Raw genomic sequence first — 27,131 nt, 5'->3', positions numbered from 1 at the left:
CCACTCACGTCCATTGTGCATTCTGACAGACTTGGGAAATTCCTGCCGGATTATGCGACACCCCACGTGTCCAGAACTGCTACAGAGTGGCTTCAGGAACACTCTTCTGAATTGAAACATTTCCGCTGGCCACCAAGCTTTCCAGACATGAACATTATTGAGCAAATCTGGGATACTTTGCAACATGCTGTCCAGAAGAGATCTCCACCCTCTTGCACTCTTATGGACTTATGGGCAGCCCTGCTGGATTCATGGTGTCAGTTCCCTCCAGCACTACTTCAGACATTAGTCGAGTCCATATCACATCCTCTTGTGGCACTTCTGCAAGCTCACAGAGCCCTAGTCGATATTAGGCAGGTATACAAGTTTCTTTGGCTCTTCGGTGTAAATGTAAACCACACCAAACACTCTTCAGAGCTCCCCACTGCTCAAATTATGTCACAAACGCACAAAATCACAGTACAACAACAAAGCACGGAAACAAAGCCAGGCTGAAGCAACAGGCATGCAAGCCATTTCTGTATCGACAAAAAACCTCCCTACAGCTCAGCTCAGCAGAGCTTGGCTCAGCTGGCCATGGCCAGGCCAGTCGTTGCATTGGACTGAGTAAGGGGACAGGGTAGGGGATGCCAAAACAGCAGCAGTGGGCAGTTGCAAGGCACCGAACTGAGGTTGCTGAGTGAGTGTGGCACTGCATAAAGTGAAGTAGAAGGCAAGCAAATGCCTCTGCCCAAAAGCAAATCAGATGTCATGCCTCTCCCAGCATTTTTACGCAAGTTGCAAAAATTCATCATGTTTCCAGTTTTCCAGGATGCTGTGTTGGCGACTGAAATTAAGAAACATTTTGTGCCTTTATTTCATTCAACGATTCTTGAAACTGTGACACTTATATATCGCATTCTTGTGCACTGTACCAAGTCATTTACAAACTTGGAATGTATTTACTACAGGGGATAGAATTCACACTGCCAGAAACAAAAGAGTTTCTTAAACACTATCAACGTGTCAAACATCAATTAACAATGTATCAAAGCATAATAGAAAGGTACAGAGATGGGGATACAACAGATAAGGCTCTTCCACTCAGTTAATTTACCTTTGTTGTAAGCATCAGAGTGTTAAATTCATATGGGGATCAGAGAATGGGGGTGTAATTTATGATCACCACAAACAACTGAAAACGTAAGTTTCATTGGTTTTGTTGACTTATTAACAGCATAATTTTTAAGGAAATACTGATCTGTATGTAGGTTCCAGAACCTGAAAATATTACATATGTCACTCATTGTGGAAAGTCACAACTACTGTTCACCTCAATTTTAGAATTAAACAACTGTAGACTCTGGTATAAGAATTCACTAATACCTAAATCCCTGTACAAAGTATTTCGTAAATGCTTTCTGATAAAAGAGTAATAGATTATTGAGAAATGCATCTTTTGGGGTGACTACACCTCAGAGCCTCTTAGGTGGGCTATGCCTGTTGGGCTGTGAGTTGTGTCTGGAACACTCAGTCACAATAAGCATTGCCCATGAAAGGCATGTTATGTCAGTATTTTCATTATTAACTACATCTCTTACTTACATATTTCTTTTGCTAAACAACATTAAAAGTACTCTTTGAATGCAGGTACAATTTTCTCTCCATTGTTAGGCATTGTGGCAACTATCACATTAGCTGATGAAATGAGATGTCTACCCAATTTAAGTTCCTGTGCTGTCTTGTGTGCGTTTGTGCTTGTGTGTGTGTGTGTGTGTGTGTGTGTGTGTGTGTGTGTGTGTGTGTGTGTGTGTCAACACTCCTGTTATTCAGTGAGTGGTCTTATTTACTCCTAAATCATTTACACGAACACAATTTTCATATAAAAAGGGTCAAAACACCAGTAACTAAAATAGTTACTAAATTCACAGTCAGGATCCCAACTTTAGCATCACAAAAGATTGACTAATTCATAGAGAACATTTACTATTATTTATTAAGCAATTAATTCTATCCATAATCACCAAACAATGGCTACTTAGATCTTACTCTACGCAAAAACTAATAACAATTAGCAATTAACTATGATGCTACAGGGAGATATGAAACAGACCTACTATACATATTTGAAAGAAAAAGATGGAAACATACCCCTTAATCACACTTACTGTGCACAAAATTATTACTTAAACCATGTAAAAATTATACCATTCCATTGTGGCAGGGTGGTACAACAACCAGTTCAAATGTATTTCGTAACAAAGACTGTTTTGCTCTGAAATACTTAAACAATGCGGAGTACAGGTTGGTAAAAAACAACAAAGCAAATAAATGCCCAAGATAAAATGGTGGTTTCCATTTTTCTGACAGCATCCAATATTCAGAATACTATACACAATGTTTCTGACAAGCAAATACAAAGATTTGGCAGTAATGAATGTCAGTTCCCTAGTGTCACTATGGTCCTGGATGTAAATGTAAGTGTCTGAATAGTATGAACATCACAATGAGTATTATAAAATGACAGATGCAAAGCAATGGAAACCCCATTGTCACAGGATTTTGCAAAGTTCTTCGTGAGGCTTTCTGAAGAACAAGCTTTCAAGTGCCCCCCCCCCCCCCCCCACTCCACTTCATCTACTAAAGTTCCAATGATACATTAGTCATACATTCTTGATACGGTTTCACAGTGAAACAGTACTGGAGCAGTTCGTGGATCAAATGAATAGTATTCACCCCACTGCTATATTTACTGCCATTATAGAGAGGGACAGCAAGATGTCTTCTGTGCATATGCTAAGTAAGCAGAACATAGATGTAATGTGGGGATGACAGCCAGGAAAGTGGGGTATGTGTTGCATATCAAGACCAGTGTCACAGGATGTCTCCAAGATCCGGGATTTATTACACTTCACTAGAGAGACTGTAAGTTTTCGAGTGGCTGATGTGTGTGGTGTCCACTGTGAATGTAGCAGCATTTACATTAAGACAAATAAGTTACATAATTGAGAGCTGTCCTGAACACATGCTCTAGATAAAACAAAAGGCAGCCGGGAAATTTGAACTGGGTTGAACGTTATCTAGAAGGCTACTGCCCTATCCATCATCATACTTATATTCAATTATAAGAGAGGTACCCATAATTAGAGTGAACTGAATTTTTTTCTGAAATCCAAGGTATACACTTAGCAGGACATGATGACACGGAGCTGGACACCAAATAAAACAAAAACAGATGCTTGCTGTTTAAAGGGAGGTGGGATTAGCAATTTCAAATGTAGAGCCTGCCCTTCACACCATGTGACATCATTAGATCTGGTGGAGGACTGGAGCTACCAGAAGCTGTTTAATTTGCATTACTGTGCGTGACACACTTCAATTTGCAAAGAAACAAATGAAGCTGTGTATCAAAGACTATTAAGACTTTCAAGGTCCCAAACAAGACTATTATATGGGCTAAAAATGTCTATGACAGTGCACATATCAAGTAGCATAAATGGCTTTGCAATCAAGAATCATCAGTGAAAAACCAGGAGTGAGAAGACTCTTTACTATTACCTACATTGTTTCTGATGATAATTACATTTTATAACAAAAATATTTTCATTAGCCAATGATTCTGTCTTGAAAATATTGGTTATGTTGATTATCTCCACCTGCTCATCCACAGTTTGTGAGAAACACCAGAGAAACCACAATGCATAGAACAACAAGTTATACCTGAAAGCTTCATGTTTCATACACAACAAAACAACAACAGAGAACTAGTAGGCATGGGCACCATCACACGGTTGAGACTTGTCTTGAAATTTACAACATTTCTGCTTTACTCCCATTTTAATTTTCAATAACAGTTTGATACAATGGGTTTTACAGGTACACTAATCTCTGAGGCATCAGTATGTTATCAATGCACTTGTTCAGTACACATTACTTTCAAATACACTGCTGCTGCAGGGCGTACCAATTATGGTGGGTGATGTACAGTTGTTCACCATGTATAAAAAATGCATTACACACTTAAATTGGTCCAATGAAGGACCAGCAATAGGCCATTACTCACATCTCTGCCAGGAGATAAAGCTCATACTTTATGGAATGAGCTATTATTCTTCACCTTTATCCCCCTGCTGATGAAGGAGGTATACTATCCTGGATTTTATAATTCATTGGTTTTCTATGTCAAATGTAACAATCAGTTCTCAGAATTGACTGAACACTAAGAGACCAACAAATAGCTGAATGGTCAAATTTTCTATTGAGTTGAATGGAGTGTGACATTCTAATAATACAATTAATTGTTCAGTAATTTAACTTCCATAAGAAAGAGAACTGTTCATTACCTTTTGTGGTAATCAATTCTATAACACAGTGGAGCCAAAGTACGAAGGGAAGACAAACATGAGTGTTCCATTTTATCAATTGGACAAATAACAATATACAAGTCTGAGTTGTGTGTGCTAGTTTTTGTGTTGCAGTGTTCTTACCAGACAGCTTTTGGATCAACAGAGGTTAGTGCTTCAAAAGTAGCAGCACTGACAGCAGAAAGATAGTCCAAGTCTCCGGAATTAGGCTCCATCTCATTGAAAGTATCACAATTGTAAATGTGATCAGTTCCATATTGGGCAATTAGCTGAAAATTTTACAAAACAGTACACTGGCTTTATTACATTAGACAAACACAGGAAAATTGATTAATTTTAATATTTCTAAAACTCACCTCTGAGATAAACATTCTTCCAACTGTTTGGTATAAAGTGTCGGTAGGGTCCAACAGGTATGGACTACAAAGCAAGAGAAACAAATATGAATTTAGTAAATGTACATCATGGTGTACAGTTGTTTACCGGAACTAAGAACAACAAATAAAGGATATACATTTTACCACAGCTGCTCTACATTTGCTTCAGTTTGGTGTTCAATTCTAGCACTACATACAAATCACTGTATTTAATATAAACTGCAAGATAATGACAATCAAAAGCCAGTCTATCACAATACATTACATTTAATCAAAACTGATCAAATCTGAGGAAATTAACAATTAGTTTATTAAATACATGTTGTTCTTGCATTCCACTGTAATGCCAATCTTTGCTGTGCAGCCTCACAGTAAACAGTATGTAGAAATGTTTTGTGCCAAGGAAGAAATGAATGAATGTGTGGGCTCAACTGGTCCCCAATTTTGAAGCTGATGGCCACCAGCTGAACATGTACGGTAGGTACACAAATATGAAGCACTAGTCTCATTTAATTTCTGTCAGACCACATGTACAACACTTACTAATGGAGCATGAAACACAAATCTAGTACCGGTAAACTGTTTTTGTACTGTAAGCAGTCTCACTTCTTATACAGGGTGTTACAAAAAGGTACGGCCAAACTTCCAGGAAACATTCCTCACACACAAATAAAGAAAAGATGTTATGTGGACATGTGTCTGGAAACACTTAATTTCCATGTTAGAGCTCATTTTAGTTTCGTCAGTATGTACTGCACTTCCTCAATTCATGCCAGTTGGCCAGTGCCAGTGCAGGTAGTGTTGACTTCAGTGCTTGTGTTGACATGCGACTCATTGCTCTACAGTACTAGCATCAAGCACATCAGTACGTAGCATCAACATGTTTATTGTTCATCATGAACGTGGTTTTGCAGTCAGTGCAGTGTTTACAAATGCGGAGTTGGCAGATGCCCATTTGAAATATGGATTAGCACGGGGCAATAGCCGTGGCGCGGTACTTTTGTATCAAGACAGATTTCCAGAACGAAGGTGTCCCGACAGGAAGACGTTCGAAGCAATTGATCGGCGTCTTAAGGAGCATGTAACATTCCAGCCTATGACTCGCGACTGGGGAAGACCTAGAACGACGAGGACACCTGCAATGGACGAGGCAATTCTTCGTGCAGTTGACGATAACCCTAATGTCAGCATCAGAGAAGTTGCTGCTGTACAAGGTAACATTGACCACGACACTGTATGGAGAGTGCTACGGGAGAACTAGTTGTTTCCGTACCATGTACAGCGTGTGCAGGCACTATCAGCAGCAGATTGGCCTCCACGGGTACACTTCTGCGAATGGTTCATCCAACAATGTGTAAATCCTCATTTCAGTGCAAATGTTCTCTTTACGGATGAGGCTTCATTCCAACGTGATTAAATTGTAAATTTTCACAATCAACATGTGTGGGCTGACGAGAATCTGCACGCAATTGTGCAATCGCATCATCAACACAGATTTTCTGTGAACATTTGGGCAGGCATTGTTGGTGATGTCTTGATTGGGCCCCATGTTCTTCCACCTATGCTCAATGGAGCACGTTATCATAATTTCATACGGGATACTCTACCTGTGCTGCTAGAACGTGTGCCTTTACAAGTATGACACAACATGTGGTTCATGCACGATGGAGCTCCTGCACATTTCAGTCGAAGTGTTCGTACGCTTCTCAACAACAGATTCGGTGACCAATGGATTGGTAGAGGCGGACCAATTCCATGGCCTCTACGCTCACCTGTCTTCAACCCTCTTGACTTTCATTTATGGGGGCATTTGAAAACTCTTGTCTATGCAACCCCAGTACCAAATGTAGAGACTCTTCGTGCTCGTATTGTGGACAGCTGTGATACAATACGCCATTCTCCAGGGCTGCATCAGCGCATCAAGGATTCCATGCGACAGACGGTGGATGCATGTATCCTCGCTAACAGAGGACATTTTGAACATTTCCTATAACAAAGTGTTTGAAGTCACGTTGGTACGTTCTGTTGCTGTATGTTTCCATTCCATGATTAATGTGACTTGAAGAGAAGTAAAAAAAATGAGCTCTAACATGGAAAGTAAGCGTTTCCAGACACATGTCCACATAACATATTTTCTTTCTTTGTGTGTGAGGAATGTTTCCTGAAAGTTTGGCCATACCTTTTTGTAACACCCTGTATATTGTGGTAACACTCATTTATTTAATGTTGTAAAGAACACAATTAAAACCTTCCAGAACACACTAGAAAATGGGATTCCATTCCATTCTCCTTATACCACAATGACATAAACCATGACTTACAAACAATACAGCCCAACAAAACAGATTTTCATGGACCTTCAGCATGCCTAAGGTGAAACAGGATCACAATTTTTTTCTTTATTGAAAGAAATGGTTGGAATTCCATCATATGTTGCATTAAGAAGTATACTTAATTAATTAGGTGATGACTAGTTTTGGTCATTGTGTCTATTCTCAAACCACCCTATAAAAACTAAGTTACAGCAGACATTATAATAACTATACCGATGAAACATGAATACTGGTGGCAGTTCCAGTTGTAATAGTTTACATGAAAGGTTACATACCTTATTCATAAGTACAATCCAGCTGGGAATGCAGATAGTTTAACATGCAATAGGCAAGTTTACAGTGAACAGCATGAAGACAACTGACACTACCAGGCATGGCATTATATTTCACACATTTCATTATTAGTTTAATGGATTTTGGGTCAATCACAGCTAATCGGTGGTTAAAGTTTATTTTATTTTGTCATTGTCTAACTCATAATGTTAACATTACAGTATCATAACTTTTGGATTAGACAATAAATATTTCCTCCTATGCCCACAATGCTACCAGTGGCCTCTGACACTATCACCTGGTAAGAGCTGGTGTCTTCCAGCATCAGTTCATTTGGTGCCGTTCACTGCAAACTTGCCAGCTGTATGTTATACTACCTGCATTGCCATTTGGACTATCTGTTATGGCTGTTCCAAACATACATACCTGACCTTATTTCAGTTAGTTACGAAGACCGTAAACCTCTAATGTAACCTACTGTAACTGGAACTACTGCCAATATTCATGCCTTATTGTTATACCGTGTTTACTGGATAAGACAAGTTTTTCCCCCCAATTCGTTATTCGAAAAATACAGTCATCTTATATTTGCAGATTAAACTATTGATGCTGAGGTCAACCTTTTTACTTGTTTAATAGATTAATATTACAGATGAAGCTTTGGCTGGTGAGTGTTTGTACAAATTTATTTTTAAGAATTCCAAAGGGTAGGGCTCAGCAAACAGTACTTTTGTTTGAATAGGCTCAAGATTTTCTGATGTGCTGAAGTGCTTGATAAGGTATCAACCTTACTTGAAGATTCACTTGACTTGACACACAACACTAGGGCAACGGATATGCAGTAAACTATAAACTGGCCACTACACCAGTCTACTGTCCTGCTAAAAAACTGAAAATTTTGTCAAACACAGGATGAAATAGCATTAAATTCTATCAACTTACAAACTTCTGTTGCATCTGAATGGGTCTCCAATAAAAGTTCTCATTCATGTATGGATATTGTACACTTATACATCTATGCTGCTTTTGAAGTAAAGGTAACAGTCAAAGATGGAAATGTTGTCCTCCAGAAACCATTATCTGATTCTGAACCCAATTCTCGATTTAAAATTTGGTTATGAAAAACTAATGACCTATGCAGTAAAATGATACATTCAGTCGCTATTCCCGTATTAGAATACCAAGGGAAAACATTACCAGCTTTAGAACACGATAGTGACATGCAGATGAAACAAGAAAGAAAATTAATCCAGAATTAAATGTCTAACAAACGAAACAAATCCCATTAAACTGACAGCAACTGTTATCACAGGAATAAATTACAGCAAAAAGAACTGTTGTGGAGACAGTACCAACAGAAGTCACTCGATAGTGGGACGAGTAAAAGCTTGGGAATTGGACTGAGTCATGATTGCAATCTTTTATTTATGTATTAGTTACTGTTACATGTGACCAGCATCCTAGAAGATATTGGCATCTGTGTTTCACTGTTGCTCAAGCACAGCACTACACAAACGGAATGGAGGGTGAACAGTGACACTAGCTTGGCTGAGAACTATAATGAGTGTGCAGAGGGGAGTGATAAGGGGGCAGCAAATTCCATCATGCTGCCACCCATAGGAATCTATACTATGTACTTTGGCTTTTTATGAGCATCTATCGTGTTTAAACTGCAGTTTGCGTGAAACCATTTGCACTCAGAATCAAACCGAGTATAAAATTGGGCAAATATTGAACTAAAGTGACTCAAATGTTTGAATATCTATGCTGTTGAATTGATCTACTGAATAGCAAGTGATTATCTAAGGTCTAAGTAAACATTATTAGTTTGCTTCTTCAGGACTTGTGGAAAAGAGGGGCGAGGGGAGAGGGGGGGAGGGGGCAGGGTGGAGGGGAGGGGAGGGGAGAGGGGGAGGAGGGGGAGAGGGAGGGGGAGGGAGTTATCTGAACTCACATGGTTCCTGGTTTGCCAATTTCTCAATCCCGAGCAATATTTATAATGTAACATGCCACAGTCTTGCATTTGAATTGATGCTCACACACATCACACACATACTGCATAATTAATAATGCTACCACCCATGTTTACTTCATATAACAGATTGTGTCCAACAGGTATACAAGGTTCCAGGTACATTTTTCATTTTTTAGTTCAGAACTGAAATTCCTAACCATATGCATTCATATGTGAATGTTACCAAGTGAAATGGACATTTTAACTCAATTTAGCTAGCTTATTTTCATGTCATATGTAATTTCCCCAAATATGTGAGAAAACCTAATATGGGAGAGGAATGAAAAACACTCCTGATAGCACTGCAATGTGTAAATGTAAACACTTGTATACACAGTTCAGCAAATCGAACAGCTCTACTGCATACATTCATTAAGAATGTAATATGCAGATACTTTACCAGCAATATTCTTCAGGGAAGTTGTTCCATTTCTTCATCATAGTCATATTCACATCTGGAAATAATCTGAAATGAAAATAAAATAGCAGTAATAAGAATGAGTCATCACTACATCTACATTTACACTCTGTAAGCGACCTGACAGTGTGGCGGAGGGCAATTCTGATACCGATATCTTCCCCCCATCCCCCACCTGTTTCTTGGGAATGAAGCGTGAGAAGAACGATTGTCAGTAAACCAAATGTCAACTCCATATACAATAGTTATTTGCTACTAGAATACAAGGCTTGTCAACACCTCGATGGGAGAAACATACTTTCATATTCCATTAACAATGACATGGAGAACAAGCTCGGAGCAAGAGTTTAATCTACTACCCTTTCTAAATGCTATTTCCTACAAACGATCTTTACCCATCCTTCATGACATTTCTCTACATTTTCTTGGACAGGCATATTTCTCATAAATGCCACTCAGTGCATTAATATTTACAAGAAATGTTTAAATATCTATATTGCTGAATTGATCCATTCAGTGGCAAGTGATTATTTTAAGTCTATGTAAACATTATCAGTTTGCTTCTTCAGACCTCATGGAAAAAGAGAAAGAGAAAGAAAGAGAGAGTGAGAGAGAGAAGACCCTAAAAACATCCATACAGCAGCTAAGGAAATGACTACACCTAACAAACTGTTTCAATAACCCTCCTAATAACAGTCATCCTGAAATTCTGAGGTGGGAACTGACATTACAAACACTGTTATGTCTCATCCTATTGCTCTATTAAAACTAATTCTGTCTTACTTCATAGCTGCTTTCATTCCTCTTCCACTATTTTCTTTTCCTCTGATTACTATATTCTCTCTTCTTCACTGCTGTATTCTCTTTCTATCTCAATGCCTGCATTGTCACGAGGTGTGTGTGTGTGTGTGTGTGTGTGTGTGTGTGTGTGTGCACATGTGCGCTCAATGGGGGAAGTGGGATGGGCAGCAGAAATATGTTTTAGTAAACTTTTAATCTATATCTCCATGTGATTAATACCTCAACCATATCTACTGACTAACAACAAAGGAATGCCATATCATTATGCAATATCACCCTTCATGTTCCATCTTATCATGCTTTGACATGAGGAATATCCCAATCAATATCCTTCCAGCAGCATTCAACCACCCGGCCAACCTTCACAATATCCTGGTCCATCCATTTGCCACTTTCTACTTCCAATTCATGACAACATGGGTCACATTTGGCATATGGAATTCTGATAGGGTGAAACTCACCTGGACTTAAGACTGTATTTAAATGCCAAAAAAAGGCCATAAGATGCACTGCAGAATGCACACCAATCGAATCATGCAGACATTACATCAAAAACTTTTAACATTAAGACAGTCCCTAGTTTATATTTGCTAGTACAAACAAAAGAAAACCTGAATAAATTTGACCTTATAATGTCAATACACTAGTATGACACGAGAAACAGAAATGCAACTAACAAGCCATATGTCACACCAGCAAAGGTCACAACAGCTACATATATCTTGGTCTCACATATTTTAAAAAACTATCTAAAATGATCACTTAGTGCTCCAGAATAAATTTAAAAGTGCTATAACAAAATGGGTAAAAAGTAAACGTTTTTATACAATGAAGAAATCTGGAGAATGTATAACAGATGACTCGTTAAGGCACAATGAAAAGACACACTTTAGTTTTCAGCCACAGCCTACACCAGAAAATGAAATACACATTAATTCACATAAACGTGTAAACCTCAGACACATGACTGCCATCTCCAGCAGCTCGGACTGGAACGCAGCTGTCACATAGAATGGAAACAGCAAACTGGAGGGGACAGGAAAGGGGCAGGTATAGCAGCGTAGAACAGGGGGGAGAAAAGAGCGCTGTCTAGCAGGGCATGCAGGGACTAAACTGTCAACAGGCGTAACACCAGGAGGCTGTGAGGCAGGGAGATGCGTAGGGGGGAGGGAGGGGGGGGGAGATGGGGTGCACAAAAAAAGAGGAGGGGTGGGGAAGGGGAAAGACGGGCGAGTGTGATAACAGAGAGCGGGGGGGGGGGGGGGGGGGGGGGATGGGGGGGGGGAGATGGGGTGCGCAAAAAAAGAGGAGGGGTGGGGAAGGGGAAAGACGGGCGAGTGTGATAACAGAGAGCGAAACAGAAAGAGGGTGAGGAAATGAGAATAGGGAGGATATAATGGGACAGAGGGTGTGAGGGGAAATGGAATGGGAGATCTGTTTGCAACTAAAGCCCAATCCACGAATGACGGCTGTTAGCACAGGCTGAAAAACACATCGAAACTGCAAGTTCTAAGTGACAGTTGCAATATGTGTAAACATGTGTTTTGCGCTTGATGAAAGCATGTACCCTGCATATTATGCCTCTTGTTTACTTGTGTAAAATTTGTTGTTTGCTACCACCATCATCCACAACAACTCAAAAGAAATGGAATTAAAATTCATGAAGTAACCCACAACAATAACATTTAATGCTCACATTGGGTACTACATTTACAGCAGAGCGCTCAAAACACTACTGAACATACATGGGGTGCCGTAAAAATGCATGACATAGTTACACAGAACAATCCTAAAGTCAACCACCATCGTTTGTGACTCCAGCTGCAGGTCTGGGGGATAGTGCCTTCCTGTGAAGACCTTGATGAAGACCCTCAGCACACTGGACAAAGGAGCTCTTGTCACTTCAGACACGCCACCACTGAGTGGCCAGGTTCTATGGGAGGGATTTTTTGGTGTGAGAGAGATGACAGCTGTCGAAATGCGGGTACTGTTGGCGGTTGCTGGATTTAATGCGTACAGAAGTGTGGCTGGACCCATACCACCTTACTAATTTTATCCTAACCCCCCATAACTACTACTTCTTTGAATGGAAAGTATACAAACACATTTGCGACACAACTGTGGGCACCTGCATGGCACCCTCCTATGCCGACCTGTTTATGGGCTATCTACAGGAAACCTTCCTAGCCTCTCAAAACACCAAACCTCTAGTCTGGTTCAGGTTCAATGATGATATCTTCATGATCTGGACTCAGGGCCAAGACACCCTTCACAACTTCAACACTTTCTCTCCAATCTGCTTCACCTGGTCCTCCGTAACCCAGCATGCCATCTTCCTGGACGTTGGCCTCCTCCTCTCCGATGTCTCCATCCACACCTCTGTCCACATTAAGCCCCCCAACATTACCTGTATTTCGACAGCTGTCATCCCTCCCATACAGGTGTTTTGCAGAATGGAGGACAGTGTATTTGCAGCAACAAGAACTTGCCCAATATGCTGAGGATCTCACCAAGCACTATCCTACAGACCTAGCCCACTAACAGCTCTCCCATGCCATTTCCCCTCACATCCATAATTCTCCCAGCTATCTCAACCTAGGTGCACAACCTGCACAAACCAGCCACACAGAACTTCCTATTCCAGTTCTGTCACAGGCTCATTCCTACTTAATACAGGCTGGGCCATCTGTAAAAGCACCATGTCATTTATGAGCTCTGTTGCAATCATTTCAGTTTTTTATATTGGTATGACTACCAACAAGCTGCCCACCAGGACAAACGGCCACTGCCAAACTGTGGCCAATGGCAAAATAGACTACCCTGAGGCAAAACATGCAGCTGAACATAACATGCTTTATTTCAATGGCTGTTTCACTACCCAAACCACCTGGATCCTCCCTCTATCAGCCGCTTTTCTGAACTGCGCAGATGGAAGTTATCTTTATAACACATTCTCCGCTCCTGAAATTATCCCAGCCTCAAACTACAGTAAACTAATGCCTGCAAGCCCTTCACCCAACAGTTCTCACCCCCTCCGCCCTATCACCTCCTTCCTATTCTAGTTCCTTCACACTCTTTCTGTGCCACCCTCTGCCAACATACCCACCTGTCTTTCCCCTTCCCAACTCCACTTATTTTTCACGCCCCGTTTCCCCCCCTCCCTGCCTCACAGAATCCCAACGCTGCACCTGTTGGCAGTCTAGTCCCTCCAGAGTCTGCCATACATGCTCATCTCTCCCCTCACCAATACCTTGCTATCCCTTCCCCTTCCCCACTCCCTCCAGACAGCTGCTTTCATTCTACATGACAGCTACATTCTGGTCCGAGTTGCCGGAGATCACGGTTATGTGTCCCTGAGGCCTTCTTGTACTGCTGAATGTGTGCGTGTTTACTTTTCTAATGAAGGCTTTTGCTGAAAGCTTATGAGTAAGTCAGAAATGAAAGGCACACTCTTTCTGTGCCACCCTCTGCCAACATACCCACCTGTCTTTCCCCTTCCCAACTCCACTCCTTTTTCACGCCCCGTTTTCCCCCCTCCCTGCCTCACAGCATCCCAACGCTGCACCTGTTGGCAGTCTAGTCCCTCCACAGTCTGCCACACATGCTCATCTCTCCCCTCACCAATACCCTGCTATCCCTTCCCCTTCCCCACTCCCTCCAGACAGCTGCTTTCATTCTACATGACAGCTACATTCCGGTCCGAGTTGCCGGAGATCACGGTTATGTGTCCCTGAGGGCCTTCTTGTACTACTGAATGTGTGCGTGTTTACTTTTCTAATGAAGGCTTTTGCTGAAAGCTTATGAGTAAGTCAGAAATGAAAGGCACTAATCTGCTTTTGTTCTACAATTTTACTTTTTCGTGTTAACAGATTTTCAGCTTACAAGGCCATCTTCAGATACTTATGTGTAATGTCTTTTCATTGTGTCTCACTCCAATTTAACGCATCACCTTTATGGAAAATAGCAATTTATCTTTCCCTTATATTGTTGATTTTCCAGCTTGGAGTTTCCATTGTTTGATTTTTAATAGATGACTTGGAGTTTTGATGTGGGTGTATACAAAATAACAAACTGTAATACTTTATGAAGTTACCAGTGTGATATGTTGATTCATTGTGGCACAATGTATTAGATTTGCAAACGATGGTCAGTCTCCAAAACAATGTGCTTTCCTTAAGTTGTAACTTACATTATAGCCTTCTTCTAACATCTGGCAAGGATCAAGTATACCGTAATGTAGTAACTGTACACACACACAAAAATTACATGACAACACACATCCCATGTACATATGTTTTAAGGTGAATAAATATTTTATTCTATTACATTCTATACACATATGTGAGACACACCCAGGTAAACAACCCACTGCTGACAAAAATAGGACTTTTTTTTTTCTTTTATTACAAAAAAACCAAGACATTGCAGCTGCTAGCACACATGCAACTGGCACCACAACAATAGTTAAACTGCACTATAAACTTAAACTGCACTACAAACTACTACCTAACCAACTCTACTGTAGTGCTGCCACAATTTTTTGAATATTCTATGGAAACACAGCAGTGCAACATTGCAGAAGCCATAGGCAACTGATGAGCAGAGGATGGCAGCATATTGCTTACTGCAACAGAGCTGTTTACGCATTGCACCATGAACTTGTCAGCATAACAGAAAGCAAGGATCTTACAGAAAGGACCAAGCAGTTTCACCAGAGCAGGCCATGGAAATGTTGTCAGGAATACAACAAAAAGTGGCACTTAGGCACAACAAATGAGCCACTATCTCATATAAATAGCTGTGACATTCTAGCACAGATACTGATAGCCTGGCAGACTGACTGCCACAAGCGGGACATGCCCAGCATGGCTGTGCCAGGGGTCAACAAGCAACACCATGAGCCTGACCAGCTGCTACCATGGCACATCTACTGGCATAGAGCCCTCCCACTACTTGATGTTGCTCCACTAGTGGGCCACTTCAGGTTCAACCCAGCAGCAGTTAAACTCCTGCTCACCCTTCTACACTGGTGTGGCAATCTTGGGTCACTGTTTGTAGAGGCAGGACTTCCTATCAGGAAGGAACTGCAAGTGTTCCAGTCATCACCTGCACTGCTGACAACACTTGTGCAGGCTTCGGCATGCCTAATTGGGATGCATGTTGCTACCAGGCTGCATACTTCAGCATTCCAAGGTGCACTTGTCAGGACCTGCTGACTGGTTGAGAGTCAAAACAGCGTCACAGATGTCTACTTTGTCACATGCCACGAGGGACATGGCCACCATACCATGGCATATGAGTGTAGTTGCACGAGTTGCAATGAAGTAATTGACCCGATGTGTTTTAACTAGCTGCCGCAGGCCTGTGTCCTCACCTCAACCACCTACTGCCAACCATCCTGCGCAGAAGTGACCTGTCAACCCTGAGTCAACTTCATTACTTTACACATTAAGCCCATGTCCTATGCAAGCTTGAAGAAATTGATTTATGGTAGGAAATCCACATATAATTAAAAATTATGGCAAAGGTTTAAGTCAGAAAAACAATGTTCACTGGGTTTACTGAACTAGATGAGACATTCAACAAATAAATTCTGTTTTTGTACAAAAAATCATTTAATAAAAGTTTCTGATTTTTCAATCAACTATCATTCATATTTCAGTATCTCTTCTGAATGCAGAGATGATGTTTGATCACTATGTATAGTGTTTCAAAACAGTGAACTGATATTAAAATGTTCTTTAAAAGGTAGAAACACCTATCCACATTACTTACAAGAGTAATATTCAAAAACTTAACCACACATAATATCAAGTAATTTCACCCATTGCAGTTTACAAATAGTAATATACAGAATGAGATTTTCACTCTGCAGCAGAGTGTGGGCTGATATGAAACTTCCTGGCAGATTAAAACTGTGTGCCGGACCGAGACTTGAGGCAAAGGTCCCGAGTTCGAGTCTCGGTCCGACACACAGTTTTAATCTGCCACGAAGTTTCAGTAATACAAATTTTATAAAAAAAACAATCAGCTCCAATTAGGAAAATTAATCATTGTTTAATAGGCAGAATTTACAGCTTGCACATTTTACAGATTTTCCTGTTGTTGTGCACTCATATTTCTCGTATTTTAGATATTCTTGACAACCTCAGTGATATGTTTGATCACGGAAAATGAATCCTTGATGCAATGCATCATTTCGTAAGTGATTCGTAAGAGTAGTCTCCTTTTTGTCAACTTCTTTGCATTCTAACTGGGATCTACTGAAGGCCACAAAACATAGTCATCAGTCGCTGATTTGTCTTCTGTTCACAAGTATAAATATTTGTTAGCTGATAGCATGTCCAAAATATTCCTATAGTTCTATTGTAATCTAGAATCACTTCTAGCTTACTGTCATCTCTATTGCTGATTTGGTCACTGTGCACAAAAGTATGACCCTTTTTTTCAGGGTGTAACTCAATACAACAGTGTTACTTGTGAAGTCAAATAAACGATAAATTTCACAGTTGGTTATTTGCTGCAGAAGTCTGGTTTAGCTTACTGTGTGTTTCTTGATAGTCTCATTTTCCTTTTTAGTACCTGCTGTCCTAAAGTGTAAGACATAAAAAAGTTGTCGCAATCTGCACTCTGATCTCTTACTTCGCTGATGAAATCAAGAACAACTCTCATATCTCTTTTTTTCTGGTTATGTTCCAGTTGCTTTGCTTGCATAAATTTGTGTTTTCAGTACATATGAAACATCACTGTAGCAATATGTTCATTTTTATCCCATGTTTTACTGATTTACTTGAAATTCATTGTCTAACTAGGCACTGACTTCATTTGTGCAATAACAGTCAAGTTTGCTCCAGGAATATATAATTTGGAAATGACTTCTAAGCACTTTTCTCAAATAATAAAACTTGGGTGATTTTGTCAGTACATCACCTTTGTAACTGAATGAACTGTAGCAGTGTTTGAAGCCAAGGGCGGAGCATCAGGAACCAAGCCACCACCACCACCACCACCACCACCACCATCTGCTGGGGACAGTGACCTGCCAAAGTTGCAACCCTTTGCCGTGCACCTGCTTCCGCATCAACTTCCTTACATGGGACAGTGCCCAGTGACCAGCCTCTGGGAGGCCACTTCGGTTTGACCAACTTCTGCACAATGACAGCCCCTTTGGTCATTGCCTCTGTTCCAGAACATTATGGTGTGACACACAAGCACAGGTACTTCTGCAAAGTCAGCCAGGTCAGTTGCATTCAAACCCTTCCCAGGCCAGCCATCATTGTCAAACAGGTTGGCAGCAATGTGATAAGCAGTCTGTGCTGGTTAACACTGTACTGATAATACTCCCATCACTACCATCGCTAGGCCTCAAATCTCTGTCCTCAGCCCGACCACCAAGGCATTTGGGCACCTCAGCTCTTTGCCACCTCACGGAACTACAACAGTGGGGATCCAGCCATCCCAGCATCTCCCGAGTTTCAAATGGGGAACCCTTTCAGCCTGTGTCACTGGGACGAGACGCAGTCTGCTATATTCACAGCCACAGCAACCAACACCAGGCCACCAACTACAAGCCCGGCAACATGAGACTTCCCTCGACACAGCAGATGCCATGGTGGCACTTCGTGGCGTTTACAGACAGACAATACCTCCCCAGTATTTCCTGTCCAGCTCTCTTATGTAAATAGACAAATAACATCACTGAGCTCATGTTTATACAGCAAAGATAATTTCACTTTATTATGTGAGAACATATTTGCAGTTGTTAAGAGAGGTATTGCATAAAATAGCTCAACAGTGGGTGATGTCAACCAGCTACCACACTGAAGAGCCTGCCCCAAGTGTAACATGGGGTCAATATGGATTTGACCACGTCAATTTCATTGTCCCCACTATCAACGGCTGGAATACTTTTCACGGCATGAGGGGTATCAAATGCATCATCCCAACTTCAGTTCTACCAAAATATGAAGACCCAGAGGTTTAAACTGTCTCCCTTTGCAATAGAAGTAGGTCACATAGGTGTTATGGAACTTCAGACAAGCAATGCATACAGTGGATTATTGTTCTAGATTTGAACACGAGGCAGCCCCTTCCTTCACACATATTCACACCCACCTTGCAAAATACAATGTGGATGTGTGGTAAGTGGCTCCACTCAGTGCAGCCCTCTCTACAAGTGCCAGCAATTCTTGAATGGAAGAGATTTATGCAGTCCACCATTAATACATTTAATGATGAGAAAAGAGCAGCAACTTTCTCTGGTCATTCACTACTTCACCACCAAGTCCTACAACTCAGCTACACAGCTTTACAGTAAGCTGTCAATGACAGACACCACAAGATGTGATATTTTCCAATCCAATCCCTTTCCCAACAATGCTGCACGTCACTGGCAACATGGCAAATACAAATTAAGCATTTCTCTGCCATTGTTTATAGGGATCTAAATGATTAATGGAAAATCTCATATAAAGATGTGAAACAAATACTAACAAAGAGATAGAGGGGCTGGCCAGTACTTACCTCAGCTCAGTACAGCAGATAGATACACAAAAAACAGAACCAAAAATTTACGTTCTTAGCTTTCGGAACAAATGTTCCTTCATCAGGGAGGAGAGAGGGGAAAGAAAGGGAAGAAGGGAAAGTAGATTCAGTTACTCACAACCCAGGTTATGAAGCAACAGGGAAAGGAAAACAGGGAGGGTAGCAAGGATGGAGCTATCGGCTGTACTGAGCTGAGGTTAAGTACTGGCCAGCCCCTCTATCTCTTTGTTAGTAATTGCTTATAGGGACATATTTTACATAAAAGCTTACTTTCCATTGCAAATAAGTACTCAATAAACTGATAATACCTCCACTATACAAAGATGAGCACAGTGGTGTTATTGTGTCTACTCACATAAGAGAAAGGTATAGTCTGTATGTAAACTGAAAAGCAAGCTGTGCTCATGGTGTGGGAGGACTTCTTTCCCAGACAAACGATACTACTGCTGTACAGGATGACTATAAATCAATTTCCCCTCCATCAATGTAGAACATTTTGCAGAGATTTATAAACAACCTGTCCATACGATTTTTTTGCGTTGGTATTATTATTAAGTCATATACCTATTCCATTTAGTGTTAGTGCAGTTCGTGGAAAATAAATGGTCCCACACATATCTGCACTGTGTGCCATCAGTGATTCTGAAGGCAAGCCATAGAAGGGTTGGTATGACTTTGTGAAACACCCTGCAATTGATTCTTGTAGCATAGTGCGGTAGAGAGATTGGGAACCCACCTGCTCACTCTTCAGTTTGCAGGCCTATGAAAAAAGGAAATGCGTGACCTTACTATGATGACCTTCCTTCCCTCACGCATCTTCCCTCCAGCCCCAAACCCTTTCCTCTCCAGCCTGTCACATTGCCTGAGCACTATTTATCACTTAATACAGCTCTACTTTACTTAGATTGGTACATACATTTAATTTTTGTACTTAACCTGCTCATTTAACAACAAACATTAATTTTGTCATTAAGACACTATTTTTCCATCCCCTGCAATACGGAAACTGTAACTCCCAGAGAAAAAACTGGAGAGGGTTTCTTTTTTGTAGAAAATTTAATGAAGTTAATTTGATATTAGAAAAACATTTTTGCTGGAATCTGTTGTTACCAAGTTAATCAAGGAAAACATAGAAACATAATCTTGGAAAGCCCCCCCTCCTTCCACCAGCACTCATACCCCCCTGTCAGGTTTTTAAGTATACTGATAATGGCATTTCCTCCTTCCACAGTACAAAAATTTGCAACTACACAAATTAGGTTACTGTAGGTTGAGACTGGGATAATTTTGGGAGCGGAAATGTATTCTAAGGATAACTCCCATCTGTGCAGTTCAGGAACGCTGGCCATGGGGAGGGCAGGATACAGATGGACCAGGTTGTCAAGCAGCCACTGAAATTAAGCATGTTACGTTCAGCTGCACGTTATGCCACAGGTGGTCTACTTTGCTCTTGGTCACAGTTTGGCAGTCACTGTCCATCTTGGTGGGCAGCTGGTTGGTACTCATACCGATATAAACTGCTGTGCAATAACTGCAGCAGTGCACGTATGTGATACGGCTGCTTTCACAGGTGGTCCAGCCTGTGTTGGGATAGGATAAACCTGTGACAGGACTGGGATAGGAAGTGCTGGGTGGGTGGATTGTGCAGGTCTTGCTCCTGCATCTTCCACAGGGGTGGCAAGGGGTTGGGATTGGGATTGGGAGTGAAATAGGGATGGACTAAGATATTGTGGAAGTTTGCTGAGGGATGGAACACCACATTTTGTGGGGTGGGAAGGATTTCAGGCAGGATGTCCCTTATTTCAGAGCATGATGATTGGTAATCAAAGCACTGGCAAAGGATGTAGTTTAGGAGTGATGAAGGGGGCACTCCTTTGTAGCTGGCTCTTGGGGCTGGTGGGAGGATTAGGGATGTTAGGGGAAATGGCTGGGAGATCTGTTTGTGGACTGGGTCTGGAGGATAGTGCCTGTCTGTGAAGGCCTTGGTGAGACCTTCAGTAAACACAGTAAAGAAGTTCTTGTCACTGCAGACACACCGTTACCATATGGCCCAGCTGTATGGAGGGGACTTTTTGGTGAGGAAAGGATGACAGTTGTCAAAATGCAGGTAATGTTGGTGGCTGGTGGGTTTAGTGTGAATGGAGGTATAGATGGAGCCGTCAGAGAGGAGGGAGTCAACGTCCAGGAAGATGGCACTCTGGGTTGAGGAGCAGGTAAAGCAGATAGGAGAGAAGGTGTTGAGGTAGCAAAGGAGTGATGATAGCATCTCTTGGTACTGAGTCCAGACCATGAAGGTGTCAACAATAAACCTGAACCAGACTAGGGGTTTGACATTTTTGGAGGGTACATAGATCTCCTCTACATGTACATCTACATCCATACTCCGCAAGCCACCTGACGGTGTGTGGCGGAGGGTACCTTGAGTACCTCTATCGGTTCTCACTTCTATTCCAGTCTCATGTTGTTCTAGGAAAGAAAGATTGTCGGTATGCCTCTGTGTGGGCTCTAATCTCTCTGATTTTATCCTCATGGTCTATTCGCGAAATATACGTAGGAGGGAGCAATATACTGCTTGACTCCTCGGTGAAGGTATGTTCTCGAAACTTCAACAAAAGCCCGTACCGAGCTACTGAGCGTCTCTCCTGCAGAGTCTTCCACTGGAGTTTGTCTATCATCTCCGTAACACTTTTGCGATTACTAAATGCTCCTGTAACACAGCCCACTGCTCTCTGTTGGATCTTCTCTATCTCTTCTATCAACCCTATCTGGTACAGATCCCACACTGGCGAGTAGTATTCAAGCAGTGGGCGAACAAGCATTTCCTTAGGATTCTTCCAATGAATCTCAGTTTGGCATCTGCTTTACCGACGTTCTGTTATCCAGGAACTCTTCAATCCAATCACACAACTGGTCTGATAGTCCATGTGCTCTTACTTTGTTCATTAAACGACTGTGGGGAACTGTATCGAACGCCTTGCGGAACAAGAAACAAGGCATCTACCTGGGAATCCGTGTCTATGGCCCTCGAGTCTCTTGGACGAATAGCGCGAGCTGGGTTTCGTACGATCGTCTTTTTCAAAACCCATGCTGATTCCTACAGAGTAGATTTCTAGTCTCCAGAAAAGTCATTATACTCGAACATAATATTTGTTCCAAAATTCTACAACTGATCCACATTAGAGATATAGGTCTATAGTTCTGCACATCTGTTCAACGTCCCTTCTTGAAAACGGGGATGACCTGTGCCCTTTTCCAATCCTTTGGAATGCTACGCTCTTCTAGAGACCTACGGTGCACCGCTGCAAGAAGGGGGGCAAGTTCCTTTGTGTACTCTGTGTAAAATCAAACTGGTATCCCATCAGGTCCAGTGGCCGTTCCTCTTTTGAGCGATTTTAATTGTTTTTCTATCCCTCTGTCATCTATTTCAATATCTAGCATTTTGTCATCTGTGCGACAATCTAGAGAAGGAACTACAGTGCAGTCTTCCTCTAGATGGTCCATAAACCAGTTGGCATAGCAGAATGTCACTTTGGTGCTCATGGCTGTGCTGAGGATTTGTCTGTATATACTCCCTTTAAATGATAAGCAGTTGTAGCACTAAAGGAAGGAAGATTGAGCTTAACGTCCGATCGACATCAAAGTCATAAGAGATGGAGAACAAGCTCGGATTGTGTCAAGGATGCGGAAGGAAATAGGCCATTCCCTTTCAAAGGAACCATCCCAGCATTTGCAAGGAGCAATTTAGGAAATCACAGAAAACCTAAATCTGGATGGCCGAATGCGGGTTTGAACTGTCATCCTCCTGAGTGCAAGTCCAGTATGCTAACAGCTGTACCACTTCCCTCAGTGAGGAGTAGTTGTGAGTTAGGATAAAGTTAGTATTGTGTATAAGGAAAGAGGTGATAGGTTTGGAGTTTGAAAGACATTTGGACAGGTAGTGCTCAGTAGCAGCAAGATAATGGGTGTGAGGGATGTTGGTGTAAAGGGGAGAGAAGACCACTGTCTGGTGGAATGTGCAGGGACTAGATGGAGGCATGGGAAGAGCGTTAACACACGCAGTGTCTGGAGGCTGTGGGGCAGGTGTCTGGGGAAGGGAGGGGGGGGGTAAAAGGCAGTGGAAAAGGAGAGGAGCAGGGAAAGGGAAAGATGAGCACGTGCGTTGGCAGAGGGTGGCACACAAAGAGGGCAAGAGGGTGTGAATACAGAGGAGGTATTAGGGCAGAGGGAGTGGAAACTGTTGGGTGGTTGGTGTGGGGACAGCTGATTAATGTAGTTTGAGGCTGGGATAATTTCGGGAGCAAAGCATGTGCTGTAAGGAAAACTCCCATCCCTGTAGTTCAGAAAAGCTGGTGGTGGAGGGAGGATGCAGATAGCTCAGTTTGTGAAGAAGCCATTGAAATGAAGCATGTTGTGTTCAGATGCACCTAGTGCAACCGGGTGGTCTGTTTTGCTCTTGGCCACTGTTTGGCTGTAGCTGTTAATCCTGGTGGACAGCTGGTTGGTAGTCATACCAATATAAAAAGCTGTGCAATGATTGCAGCAGAGCTGGTATGTGACACGGCTGCTTTCACAGGTGCCCCAGACTCCGACCAGGTAGGCTGAGCCTGTGATAGGAATGGAATAAGAAGTGCCTGATGGGTGGATTGAGCAGGTCTAGCCCCTGGGCCTTCCACAGGTATATGATCCCTGTGGCAAGGGTTTGGGATTGGGAGTGGCATACGGATGGACTAGGATGGTATGTCGTGGATGTTGGGTGGGCGATGGAACAACACTGTAGGATGGGTGGGAAGGATCTCAGGTAGGATGTACCACGTTTCATGGCACGACAACATGTATCAAAGCCCTGATCAAGGATGTTGTCCTATTATTCCAGTCAGGGTTAGTATTGGGTGATGAAGGAGGCACTCCTTTGTAGTTGGTTCTTGGGGGTGGTGGCAGGATTTGGGGTGTGTGGGAGAAATGGCATGGGAGATCTGTTTGTACACTAGGTCTTCGGGGGGTTGTGCCTGTCCGCGAAGGCCTTGGTGAGACCTTCAGCATACTTCACTGCAGATGTGCCAGGCTGTATGGGAGGGAATTTTTTTGGTGTGGAAGGAATGGCAGTTGTCAAAATGCAAGTACTGTTGTTGGTTGATGGGTTTAAGTGGACAGAGGTGTGGATGGAGCCATCAAAGAGGAGGATGTCAGTAACTAAGAAGGTGACATGCTGTGTACAGGGGTAGCACATGAAGCAGATGGGAGAGATGATGCTGAGGTTGCAAAGGAGTAAAGATAGTGTGCCTTGGTTCCAGAGTCCAGATCATGAAGATATCACCAATGAACCTGAACCAAACTAAGGGTTTGGTGTTTTGGGAGGGTAGGAAGGTATCCTCTAGATGGCCCATAAAAAGGTTGCCTCAGGAGAGTGTCATTCGGCTGGTCATGGGTGTGCCAAGAATTTGTTTGTATCCTTCCCTCCAAATGCGAAGTAGCTGTAAGTTAGAATAAAGTTAGTATGGTATACGTGGAATAGGTTGGTGGGTTTGGAGTCTGATGGACATTGGGAAAGGTAGTGCTTACTGCCCCCCCCCAATGAACCATGGACCTTGCCGTTGGTGGGGAGGCCTGCGTGCCTCAGCGATACAGATGGCCGTACCGTAGATGCAACCACAACGGAGGGGTATCTGTTGATGAGGACAGACAAACATGTGGTTCCTGAAGAGGGGCAGCAGCTTTTTCAGTAGTTGCAGGGGCAACAGTCTGGATGATTGACTGATCTGGCCTTGTAACAATAACCAAAACGGCCTTGCTGTGCTGGTACTGCGAACGGCTGAAAGCAAGAGGAAACTACAGCCGTAATTTTTCCCGAGAACATGCAGCTTTACTTTATGGTTAAATGATGATGGCGTCCTCTTGGGTAAAATATTCCGGAGGTAAAATAGTCCCCCATTCGGATCTCCGGGCAGGCACTACTCAAGAGGACGTTGTTATCAGGAGAAAGAAAACTGGCGTTCTACGGATCGGAGTGTGGAATGTCAGATCCCTTAATCGAGCAGGCAGGTTAGAAAATTTAAAAAGGGAAATGGATAGGTTAAAGTTAGATATAGTGAGAATTAGTGAAGTTCGGTGGCAGGAGGAACAAAACTTTAGGTCAGGTGAATACAGGGTTGTAAATACAAAACCAAATAGAGGTAATGCAAGAGTAGGTTTAATAATGAATAAAAAAATAGGCATGCGGGTAAGCTACTACAAACAGTATAGTGAACGCATTATTGTGGCCAAGATAGACATGAAGCCCACGCCTACTACAGTAGTACAAGTTTATATGCCAACTAGCTCTGCAGATGATGAAGAAATTGATGAAATGTATGATGAGATAAAAGAAATTATTCAGATAGTGAAGGGAGACGAAAATTTAATAGTCATGGGTGACTGGAATTCGAGTGTAGGAAAAGGGAGAGAAGGAAACATAGTAGGTGAATATGGATTGGGGCTAAGAAATGAAAGAGGAAGCCGTCTGGTAGAATTTTGCACAGAGCATAACTTAATCATAGCTAACACTTGGTTTAAGAATCATAAAAGAAGGTTGTATACATGGAAGAATCCTGGAGATACTGAAAGGTATCAGATAGATTATATAATGGTAAGACAGAGATTTAGGAACCAGGTTTTAAATTGTAAGACATTTCCAGGGGCAGATGTGGACTCTGACCACAATCAATTGGTTATGAACTGTAGATTAAAATTGAAGAAACTGCAAAAAGGTGGGAATTTAAGGAGACAGGACCTGGATAAAATGAAAGAACCAGAGGTTGTACAGAGTTTCAGGGAGAGCATAAGGGAACAATTGACAGGAATAGGGGAAAGAAATACAGTAGAAGAGGAATGGGTAGCTTTGAGGGATGAAATAGTGAAGGCAGTGGAGGATCAAATAGGTAAAAAGATGAGGGCTGTTAGAAACCCTTGGGTAACAGAAGAAATATTGAATTTAACTGATGCAAGGAGAAAATATAAAAACGCAGTGAATGAAGCAGGCAAAAAGGAATACAAACGTCTCAAAAATGAAATCGACAGGAAGTGCATAATGGTTAAGCAGGGATGGCTAGAGGACAAATGTAAGGATGTAGAGGCTTATCTCACTAGGGGTAAGATAGATACTGCCTACAAGAAAATTAAAGAGACCTTTGGAGAAAAGAGAACCACTTGTATGAATATCAAGAGCTCAGATGGAAACTCAGTTCTAAGCAAAGAAGGGAAAGCAGAAAGATGGAAGGAGTATATAGAGGGTCTATACAAGGGCGATGTACTTGAGGACAATATTATAGAAATGGAAGAGAATGTAGATGAAGATGAAATGGGAGATACGATACTGCGTGAAGAGTTTGATACAGCACTGAAAGACCTGAGCCGAAACAAGGCCCCGGGAGTAGACAACATTCCATTAGAACTACTGACGGCCTCGGGAGAGCTAGTCCTAACAAAACTCTACCATCTGGTGAGGAAGACGTATGAGACAGGCGAAATACCCTCCGACTTCAAGAAGAATATAATAATTCCAATCCCAAAGAAAGCAGGTGTTGACAGATGTGAAAATTACCGAACTATCAGTTTAATAAGTCACAGCTGCAAAATACTAACACAAATTCTTTACAGACGAATGGAAAAACTGGTAGAAGCCGACATTGGGGAAGATCAGTTTGGATTCCGTAGAAATATTGGAACACGTGAGGCAATACTGACATTACGACTTATCTTAGAAGAAAGATTAAGGAAAGGCAAACCTACGTTTCTAGCGTTTGTAGACTTAGAGAAAGCTTTTGACAATGTTGACTGGAATACTCTCTTCCAAATTCTAAAGGTGGCAGGGGTAAAATACAGGGAGCGAAAGGCTATTTACAATTTGTACAGAAACCAGATGGCAGTTATAAGAGTTGAGGGGCATGAAAGGGAAGCAGCGGTTGGGAAGGGAGTGAAACAGGGTTGTAGCCTCTCCCCAATGTTATTCAATCTGTATATTGAACAAGCAGTAAAGGAAACAAAAGAAAAATT

General features: G+C 41.9%; 1 protein-coding gene across 5 annotated transcripts in view; it reads right to left on the bottom strand.

Annotated features, from left to right (window-relative positions):
* Positions 1–27,131, bottom strand: part of LOC124615485 (alpha-N-acetylglucosaminidase) — a 372,979-nt gene that overhangs the window by 300,523 nt on the left and 45,325 nt on the right. For all 5 annotated transcript variants that reach the window (XM_047143421.1, XM_047143422.1, XM_047143418.1 and 2 more), the window contains exons 6-8: positions 9,741–9,806; positions 4,700–4,763; positions 4,467–4,612 (exon numbers count right to left, since the gene is read on the bottom strand). In XM_047143421.1, coding sequence (XP_046999377.1) covers positions 4,467–4,612; positions 4,700–4,763; positions 9,741–9,806 — 276 coding nt within the window. The remainder of the gene's footprint in view (positions 1–4,466; positions 4,613–4,699; positions 4,764–9,740; positions 9,807–27,131) is intronic.

The sequence above is a fragment of the Schistocerca americana genome, chromosome 5 (assembly GCF_021461395.2).
Source record: "Schistocerca americana isolate TAMUIC-IGC-003095 chromosome 5, iqSchAmer2.1, whole genome shotgun sequence".
Classification (NCBI taxonomy): Eukaryota; Metazoa; Arthropoda; class Insecta; order Orthoptera; family Acrididae; genus Schistocerca; species Schistocerca americana.
Note: the sequence above shows the minus strand (reverse complement) of the source record. Positions and strands in the feature narration are given on the sequence as shown.